Source organism: Triticum urartu, chromosome 5A (assembly GCF_056163025.1).
Source record: "Triticum urartu cultivar PI428250 chromosome 5A, HENAU_Tu73, whole genome shotgun sequence".
In the NCBI taxonomy this organism is placed as follows: domain Eukaryota; kingdom Viridiplantae; phylum Streptophyta; class Magnoliopsida; order Poales; family Poaceae; genus Triticum; species Triticum urartu.
In genome coordinates this window covers 322826103-322836445 of record NC_141877.1, presented here as the reverse complement: position 1 = coordinate 322836445, position 10343 = coordinate 322826103, and the positions used below count along the sequence as shown (strand labels likewise).

General features: G+C 40.8%; 1 protein-coding gene across 1 annotated transcript; it reads right to left on the bottom strand.

Annotated features, from left to right (window-relative positions):
- Positions 1–2403: 2403 nt before the first annotated feature.
- On the bottom strand, positions 2404–8477 carry LOC125526642 (long chain acyl-CoA synthetase 4). The gene is made up of 19 exons (XM_048691291.2): positions 8172–8477; positions 7320–7383; positions 7127–7216; positions 6881–6937; positions 6436–6484; positions 6200–6276; positions 5531–5570; positions 5351–5445; positions 4995–5168; positions 4800–4910; positions 4624–4711; positions 4458–4524; positions 4288–4363; positions 4073–4190; positions 3707–3955; positions 3391–3530; positions 3100–3282; positions 2851–2970; positions 2404–2743 (listed from the first exon to the last, which is right to left on the bottom strand). The coding sequence occupies exons 1-19, from the start codon at positions 8339–8341 to the stop codon at positions 2708–2710; spliced, it is 2004 nt and encodes a 667-aa protein (XP_048547248.1). The 5' UTR covers positions 8342–8477; the 3' UTR covers positions 2404–2707.
- Between the last annotated feature and the right edge of the window lie 1866 nt (positions 8478–10343).

The following is a 10343-nucleotide window of genomic DNA, read 5'->3' as shown; positions in this document are numbered from 1 at the left end:
AGCAAATCTGTGGAGAAAGTAACTAAAGTTCCTGACAGCACCCCACTTGCACCTGTACAGGGTTCGGCTTTAGAATTAGCCAACATACTTGCAGAATCAAGGACCACGGAGGGAGAGGCACCCTATGAAATTTACCCTGCTGCCGTTCAGCCTTGGCACAGACAATTCAATTGATCCAACCTCTGCCTCTTTTGCGCCTCCTTACCTCAAAGAACCAATGCTCGCGCAACCAAACTTAAACGGGTCTAAGGCTGTCAAATTCGCCGAGCCTATGATGCAAGGTATTTTTTGATGCCATGTCAGTTTCCACATTAGTTCTTTTGTTTCATATGGTTTTTTTAGTATGGTTGCCATGGCATTTCAATTGGTTGTCATGGCATTCTCAGTGTGTTGGACATGGCATTTTCAGTGTGTTGGTAATGGCATTTTAGTTAGATGTGACATGAAATTTCTTAGGTAGATCTTAATAGCCATTTTTTAGTTTATTGTTACATGGCCTTTTTTCTCATGGTTGTGACACATGGCATTTTCCGTTAGTTACTACATGGCATTTTAGTAAGATGTGACTCGGCATTTTATAGAAAGATCCCAATAGACATTTTTTAGCTTGTTCTTAGATGACCTTTTTCACATGGTTGTAACACATGGTATTTTTAGTTAGTTACTACTCCCTCCGCCCTAAAATAAGTGTCTCAACTTAGTACATGACATTTTATTGTAGATGTGACATGACATTTTTTAGGTAGAACCTAATAGTCATTTTTAGTTTGTTTTTACATGGCCTTTTTTGACATGGTCGTAACACATGGCATTTTAGTTACTTCATGGCATTTTATGCAGTTCTTACATGGCAGTTTTTAGATTTTTTTGTATTGATATCAATTTTTATATGGCATTTTTTACACAACATATTTTTACAAGTGATGGTAACCAGCGTCTTTTATTGTTTTATTTGATGAGTTTTGTATAGGCACGTCCACTGTCATATCGCCTTCTTTGGATGAAGCTTACTCAAAGATGGAGCAAGATGCGCTGAAACATAAGTCTATTGGGAAACAAGTTGCTTCAAGTTCTTATCTTTCCACTCAGTCAAGCGTGGATGCTGCCAGAAGTGCTACCCCAGGGACTGTTCGACAGGCTACGATTGTGCATCGCCCAGAATCGGAAGATTGTGAACCTGAAATTAAAATGCTACTACACATACGACCGACATACAATCACAGTCATTCATGTAATCACCCATCAAAGGCCACATCCATCCATCTAAGCATGGTACAAAAAACAGATCGAAAAGATTGTGCGTGGAGTAGTTCCGTTTTACACCTTGGCTAATTAGGGTATGTATAATGGTGGTATTTTACAAGTGTCACGTAGGATAAACGTTGAGGTGAAGAAGAAAAGTCTTGTCTTTTCTCTTATTTAAGAGATGATCTATTAGCACAATATGTCTTGTCATATTTTTAAGATAACCAATTATTGAAGATAAGGCTAAAAGATAATCCATTATAGACATATTATTGTCATTTCTAAATAACATGCAAAGCTTAAAATAAAACGGTCATATCAACCACTGCCACTGTACATGCCCTAGCATATACTCCCTCCGTCCCAAAACTCTTGTCTTAGATTCTTCTAAATACGGATGTATCTAATACTAAAACATGACTTGATACATTCGTATTTAGACAAATTTAAAACAAGAATTTTGAGACGGAGGGAGTACCATTTCGGCCGGTATATGCTGCATGTAGTATTTGTCTATTTATTTTCTTGTCCGCAACCGGCAAATAAAGTATTCAAACCCCCACCATTCATCCCGCTTTCAAAAATGTGAAATATGATATGGTTTGACGGTAATCAACTTCTAAGCCCAGGCTCAGCTGCATCCGCCTGCCAATTCTTTTTTCAAAAACAAGTACTAGAAAAAATTCAAAAAAGCCCAATAGTTCTTTTTGTGATAGATAATTTGATGCGTGAGGTTCGTTCCAATTTTTAAATCATTTGAACATCTGAGCAGCTCTCGGCAAAAAAAAACAAATTTGGGGTCTATAAAAATGTTTACTGTTCACGCACTGTTCTAACCCTATTTGTTTTGTTTTTTTTTTGCTGGGAGCTGCTCAGATGTCCAAATGATCTAAAAAATGGAGCGAACCTCACGCATCAAGTTATCTACCACCCCAAAAGGGGACTAGGGGAGTGCACATTAAAGCGAAGGTACACCACCATTTCACGTACAATAGCGTCACAATGGATGCAAAAAGGTAGTACTGTACAATGTATTGAAGGAGTGATGGTCAAATTTGCTCTGAGATCAACTGAAATTTGACCGATCTGAGGTCTTATCTGCATGATACAATGCACTGAAGATGGAGTTGCATCTGTTATTTTTCGGACTGCAAGGACTTGACTCACTGGTGCTTGACATTTTTCATTTTAATGGAAAAGAAAAAGTGCAATCACAAAATTTTAACATCGATTTACTTATGACAAAGCCACTATGTATGTACGTCATTCCAAGTATTTGTTTTCTTTCGCGTTCAAAGAGAACATAAGGGGGGGGGGGGGGGGGGGGGGGAGGGGGGGAATTAAACCTAGAAAAACAAACGCTATATGTTAATTTACATCCAGACAGAAGTTAAAAATAAAATAAAACTTTGAAGAGGTTGCTAAGCTCATGTTGCATACGCGCTGCCCAGATCGGTATAGCCTACTTCATGCTCTTATACATTTCGTCAATGATGCCCTGGAGAAAGATGGCAAGGAATTCAGATGGATAATGCTATCAAATTACCTTGAAAAGACACGATGCAAAATACATATGTATCCATGAATCGCACGTGTGAATCATACCTGATAATATTTGAGGAGCTGCGGCCGCTTCTTCTTGTAAGTCGGGGTGATGAGGTCGCGCTCCATGTCAAAGAGCACCGGCTCCAGATGAACAGCCCTGATCATCTCAAAGCCTTTGAGCTGTTGCAACAAAATCAGAGAACGATCATGTCTCAGATATATCTGTCAAGGTCATCACATATTCACATGTGACATTGTTCCAAAAATTGTTGGTATGTTTAACTACTACTAGCCAGGTTAACAACCCACCTTCTTCTCTTTGCCAGTTTTGCTCAGTTCTTCCAAGATGAACTCTTTCGCTTTAGCATCTCCGCATATCGAGGCAAAGTCTCCGCTAACCCCGTTCGACTCAGCCCATCGTTCCAGACCTTGCTTGTTGGGGTTGATCACCGCAACCAGGCATGATTCGAAGCTGTTTCCGTACACCCAAATCTGAAGAAATTCGTCTAAGTTAGTGGGTAGCACATGGATTTTTTTTTTTATATAATGCTGTGGAATACTCGGGGCAATGCGTGCGTGGAGGTTGTCCCCGGACTATACCGAATCGACATTAGGAGCTTGACCAAATATGTTCTCTAGATTCTCAACCGCGACGTATTCTCCTTGGGAAAGCTTGAAGATGTTCTTCTTGCGGTCGATGATCTTCATGCTTCCATCATGCTGCCACTCACCAATGTCTCCTACAGTAAGATGTGGAAACGAGCGCATCCAGAAGAAGCATTCAGAGAGACTGATATGTTAAAGACCTTATAATGGCAAGTTAAATGGCTGTTTTATGATGAGCATCCTATTGGCGAATATGTCTACAAAATATTTGGTTTCCTCTTGCCATTCGTGACTGACATTGACATCATACCTGTGTGGAACCAGCCATCGACCAAGACTTCCTTGGTGAGGTCTTCTCGCTTATAGTACCCTGAGAACAAGGTGTCCCCTCTGATGCAAATCTCACCACGAGGTGATTCTTTTGATAATGCATCATAACCCATCTCAGGAACAGACTCTAAGCGTACTTCAACGTATGGGACAGGAGGGCCGACAGTTCCCAGCATGGACATGTTGTTTGGCAACGAAACAAAAGACCCAGCACAGGTCTCTGTGAGACCTATAAAAACAACCAATTACAATCAAGTTAGTCAGGTATCTCAGTAACTACTCAAGATTTTTTTTCTTTTCGCTGAATTCTGTGCAATAAAATCATAATATATGGCTATAAGCATACCATAGCCTTGGAGAACATGAGAGCATGTAACGACACGCAGAAACTCCTCGACATGATTAGATAGAGGAGCTGCGCCTGATAAAATTACTCGCACTCTACCACCTAGTCCTCGTTTCACCTATACGGTTGTATGATAAAATGAAAGCTGAACTCAGCAGAAACATCAGAGTTTAGATCAGAACTGCCATTTTAGAATTATTCTCATTTTGGAGTACCTTGGTGAAGACTAGTTTGTCGAAAATAGAAGCAGCATCTTCATGCTTGCTTCCTTTTATCATGTTCCCTTGCTTGCTGCAGAATCATTTAGTATTCAGAATAAAAGAACAATAATTTCATCACCAAGTCAGAGAAAAGACTTGACTAGAATGATCAGATAAAATCTTACTATTTGTACGCAACATTGAACAATGTCTTCTTTAGGAAGCCACCAGTTGAGACTTTATCTTGAAGTCCTGAATCAAAGAAGCAATGCAATATTATCACCTGCCCATATGGTAGAAGAATAATATTAACCTGCATAATACATTTGGATTTCAGGTTTAATACTGTACCTCCATAGATTCTGTCTAGCACACGTGGAACAGCACAGAATATTGTTGGTTTGAGTTCTCCAATGTCTTCAACCAAGAGTTTGACATCCTGAAGCAGATTGTTTATTGATCAGAATGTGCTACTTTGATAAGAAGAAAGCAACAAGCAATAAACAGTGTGTTTCTTCCATCCTTACTCCACGCCAAAATCCAATTGAGGCCCCGTGGTGAATGAACACCTCCTCAATCACACGGTCAAATATGTGGGCAAGCGGAAGATAAGAAATGTAAACATCATCCTCACGAATCTGTTAAAACGAAATCAGAACCAAAAAAAATGAGAATATATCGCAAAGGTACTGAAAACTGCAGTGAAATATGAATAGCTGCACCTGTTCATTTGAATTGTGAAGGAACTCATCCACTGCTGAAACAATGGTGATAATACTCTTATTAGAGATTAAAACTCCCTTTGGATCACCAGTTGTTCCACTGGTATACATTATCGTGCATATGTCAGCCTTATCCTTTGGAGGGAGTTCATACTTCTCTTCAGCCCCATCTCCCTGTAGGTGTAATAGTAAATAAAGTTAGTTATTCTAGTGTCAGATGGATATAAAATCATATTTCTCACAAGGATGTCCTTAAAATTCAACATATAGTTAAAGCATATACAAGAAAGAGTGTGGTTGACATATTAGTAGCTCCATTTTCACAAGACAGTTGTCTCAGAAAGTGAGAACCTTACCTTAAGCACAAACTCGGACCATGAGTAGATAGACAATCCGTTCTGCTCAACCTTTTCCTTCTCATCAGGGCTGACCTTACCAAAGCTCACGATGGCTTGAAGCAAAATTTGACCATATCAACAAAACATATACATGGCACTATAGCTTAACAACAGAGAACTAACTCATGTCTAACTCACTCTTCAAAAATTTGGTCGCGTTTGGTAATGTCTTGAGTACCTGAAAAGTAGCCCACAAAATATATTTGAAACACTAAAAAAAAAGGTAGATCACATGTAATAGAGTCGCCAACTTCTACATGCACTGTGCTATGATGATTCTAATAAATCAATTAACACATTTGTATGTCATATCTTACAATCTCCTTGGGTGTTTATTAGGAAAACAACCTAATAGTTATATAATATACAATGGAATTACCGAATTAGCACGGAATGTAGAACTCCAGGCTATTCTATCCGAGATAAATAGTCATTTTACTGACCTGGTTGCTTTGAAAGAGATTCTTAATAAACAAAGCACTGAGATTAGCCAAGTACTCCCTCTATTCCAAATTATTTGAAGTTCAAGCTTTGTCCTAACTCAAACTTCTCTTAAGTTTTGACCAAGTCTATAGAAAACTATGATAATATCTATAACATTAAATATATATAGTATGAAAATATTTTATAAAATTTAGTGTTGCAAATGTTGATATAGATTCCTATGAACTTAGACAAACTTAGAAAAGTTTTACTTATGACAAGATAGAGTTTCAAATAATTTGGAACGGAGGTTAGTACTACAACATGCTTTCTAGTATTGGAACATATAATTAAACCAGTTGGTGTTCCAGTGGAGCAATGTACCTCTCCAATCTTCTTCTCCTCCACAAAAGCAATTTCGACCTCTGCATGGCACAATATAAATTCTATTGCCCCAGCACCTAAAAACATCAATCAATGGGAGATGTCAGCATGCCACTGTTAAACAACTTCTAAACTCAAAATTCTAACATGTGAGAGCATGCATCCATGTTCTGGTGCTCACTGTTTCAGCTACCATATATATTTTTCAATATCCAGTGAAACCAAGAAAAACTTACCAAGTGTGTCATACAATGGAACACAGTAAATGCCATGGGCATTGCAGGCCTAAGAAAATAAGCAAAGAAAAACAATTAGTGATGAGAAAATAGTATTTTGATACAACACAGCTAGGAGATTCCTAGTGCAGAGGAATACACACAGTTTTTTTCCACATTTTCTTCTTTAAAGACGGTTAGAAAAATATGAACAAATGTATGAGAAACTTTTTTTTAGCTTTGGGTAGAACAGGCAAATTTGGTGTAGGACATGTAGCTAAAAGTGGGGCCTTTCTTTTGGACATTAGGATACTGGGGGTCCACAAATTGGACTAATGATTTCATAACACTATCTAATGAAGACGGCAACATAACCAAATTGGTAACACACTAACATCCATTGTTTCTAATTTGCCCCACGTATTAAGCATCATTAATCCATACAGTGATGATATGTATTGCATACCTGCATACTGACAACCCACTCAGGGCTATTGCCTCCATAGATACCACATCGTCCTCCCTGCAGATGATCAAGGAGCAACCAATCAATCAGTAAGTAGTTTCTGAACAATACCAAACACTAGCCACACATAATAATACTGAAAGGAACCATGAACCGTTCCCAATTTTGTAGTGTTATCTCAGAGAAAAAGGAGTGGGCAAGATCATGGAACAAACATCAAATGCCCTGATCGCTGGTGGCACATACCTTGTTGATGCCACAGCTCCGGATTGAAGCCCCCACCTTGATCACAGTGTCGTATACTTCTTTGTAAGTCACCCATGTGTACTTGCCAGCCTGATATGAAATTGACACAGGGTAGGAGATTGCAAATTAATCCGCCACAACAAAACTGAGAAGCATTGAGTGCAAACGTATGAACTGAGGGCCATGGACCAACCTTTCCGTCCACGATTTCACGGCGGCCCATCATCGGGTTGTCAGGGTACTTTTCCACAGACAAACTGTACACATGCAAGCAATCATATTATTAGGAGACTAGAATGATGTTTCTGTAGAGAGAATACATTTATTTCACACAGAAATTGGATAGGATTTTTAGCATTCAGAATGACTATGTTCAGCTGTAGTTTGGTTTTCTGGTTTCAGATGTAGATTGGACATAAGGACAAGGTTTGGTTATGAAGTATGTAGAAATTGTGTCAGCGTTACGGTTTTTACCTGTTTGGTAGCATATCTGTAATATTATAAGATGTAAATATTTCTGTTATGGTTTTTTACAAGTTGTGTACTCCACCTCAGTATGTAAATATTTTATTCCCAAGTTTGCAGACACGACAGAGCAAAACAAGGCTGACGCTTTCAGTTTTCTTGTGTGACGTTAAATTATTCTACGTAGCATCAGGTTCCTCTGAAGGCATGCCTGCACTGAATCTTCTATCTAATTCCGACGAGGAGGAAACCACAAGACGTTTCTGCGTGTGAATAACCGATGGATTTTTATATTTAATTTAAAAATCGCCAACGAGTGTCACCGTTACGTCAACAATTGCGTATATACTGTACAAAATAAAAGGCAGCGGTTTGAACGGCTCGAAGGTATTATAGCTAATTGTGGCCGCATTGCGGGATTGTTCGAAGGATTCAGCAGCTCCATGATAAGAAGAAATCGACCAGAGGGAACAACACAAACAGGATCGATGATCTATCCGAGACCGACCGAACGATTGACAGCTCTGTAAATTATTCCGGAGAGGCAGAAACGAAACGAAATCAAATCGAGCAGCCGTACCGGAATATGTCCCAGCATGACTCGAGCCCCGGCACGGCGGGCGGCGACGCCCCGCCGGAGCCGGCGGCGCAGCGGTAGACGGGCCCGGCCGACGGCGCGCCGCCCTCCTCGGGCGCCGCCTCCCTCCCCTCCGCCACCTGCACCAGGTACTTCCTCGTGGCGTCCGCCATCCCTCCCTCTCTCTCTCTCTCCTCTCGTACGCGGCCGACGCCTTCCCCGATCTCTCTCGCTCGAGAGGAATCCACAGCGGATGGGAAAGGCAAGGGAGGCGGCACGGGATGGAAGGAAGGCCAGGCTTGGCTTGCGCTCCAATATAGGAGTACGGCGCAGGTGGTTGCTGCATTCAAAATAGATAGAATAATTTATTATTTCTGATTGTATTTTTTCAGAATAATATAATTGTATTTATTTTATTAGCATGACGTGCGGCGTACGGTCATACTATTTTCCCTTTCTTGCTTCCGTAGACAGAGAAAGAGATTCAGATGTACTAATTCGCAAACAAGAAAAAACAGAGATTCAGATGTAGGAGTAGTAGTTGGTCAGCGAGAAAAAGCGGCAATAACTATGAACAGAGAGGAACAGGTTAGTCATGTTTAATTCTGGGCAAGAGGGGTCCAACTTGGCCAACGGGGCCACTTTGTTGAACGCTGACATGATCACCGATCGCCGCCTTCTAGAACCTGAAAAGCATTGCGGATTGTTCAGCGCATGTTCAATGCTAATCATTAGAGCCTCCTTTGGTTTAGAGGAATTTCATAAGAATTCTAGAGGATAGGATTCTTATAGAATTTTTTTCCTTTAGAGCCCTTTGATTCATAGGAATGGATTCCTATTCCTACATAAGATTGGTTCCTATCCTTCACATTTCATAGGAAAATAAAAAAGAGTCTAGACTTAATGGAAAAATTCTTTTGGTGTCAACCAAATGACATCTTGTTTTCTATTCCTACTCATAGGATTTGAGATACATGTCATCTCATTTCCTACAAGATTCCTATTCCTATGATAATCCTATCCTATGAATCAAAAGAGACCTAGGCCTTTTTTGGTTCATATGATAGGATTATCGTAGGAATAGGAATTTTGTAGGAAATGAGATGACATGTATCCCAAATCCTATGAGTAGGAATAGGAAATTAGATGTCATTTGGTTGACACCAAAGGAATTTTTCCATTGAGTCTAGACTCATTTTTTATTTTTCTATGAAAAGTGGAGGATAGGAACCAATCCTACGTAGGAATATGAATCTATTCCTGTGAACCAAAGGGCTCTAAAGGAAAAAAATCCTATAAGAATCCTATCATCTAGAATTCCTATGAAATTCCTCCAAACCAAAGGAGGCCTAAACCAAACACCGTATCGGTCCGTGGACCAGTGATGACCAGTCCACGAGCACCGATGCAGGAGCTGGCTATCCAACTATAACCGTAAATGTCTGGAGACATTTCAAACGGAATTTAACAAAATTAAACAATTTGATGCAAATTCAAACAAATCGGACGAATTTCACTCGAACTTGTATAATATTTACATAAACCGAATGATTTTCACCTAAACCAGAGCACATGCATTACATTTTCGACATATTTCAACTGAACTCTATTCTAACCTAGTTTAAATGATCGCCGACGCCCGTTTTCCATGACATGTCTTCCCCGTGTTCGGCACAGCAAGCTTGTCAGCCGCCCATGAGCTTCGGAAACTAAAGCTCCGCCTCCATGAAGCGGGCAGCAGCTAATCGACCAACAATGATGAGCCCGCAAAGCTTAGCTCAATGGGAGGGGAGGAGTAGTGGCCTTCGTGGGACCCAAGTGTCGGCGGCCTCCGATGCTATACTCTTCCTCGCTATAGGCGATGTCTGCGGACGTGCCGACATCATCGTCGTGACGTTGGGGCATGGTCGACACAGAGTTGGCAAAGTTGCCCGTATCGTCGTAAAATTCTGCCGCCGCCTCATCGATCTCCGCTCTGCCTGCAGGACGTGGTGCCGTCATCGCTCGCGACAGATGTCACGGGCGGCGCGGCAGGACAAGAGCAGCGCCTCGTGCTCTCCACGTCCACGTCTGTCATGATGCTCGTGCCAGCCACAATTTGCTCCTCCACGCGTCGGTGCTCGTCGAGGAGGCGGAGGTTGTACCTGTAGTCTGCATGCGCTTGTCGGAACGCGG

Coding starts and splice junctions, on each gene's coding strand:
- LOC125526642 (XM_048691291.2), bottom strand. CDS start 8,341: ATGGCGGACGCCACGAGGAAGTACCTGGTGCAGGTGGCGGAGGGGAGG. Junction 5,571..6,199: donor AGGAGAAGAAGATTGGAGAG/GTACATTGCTCC, acceptor GCTACTTTTCAG/GTACTCAAGACATTACCAAA. Junction 5,169..5,350: donor GGTCCGAGTTTGTGCTTAAG/GTAAGGTTCTCA, acceptor TTACACCTACAG/GGAGATGGGGCTGAAGAGAA.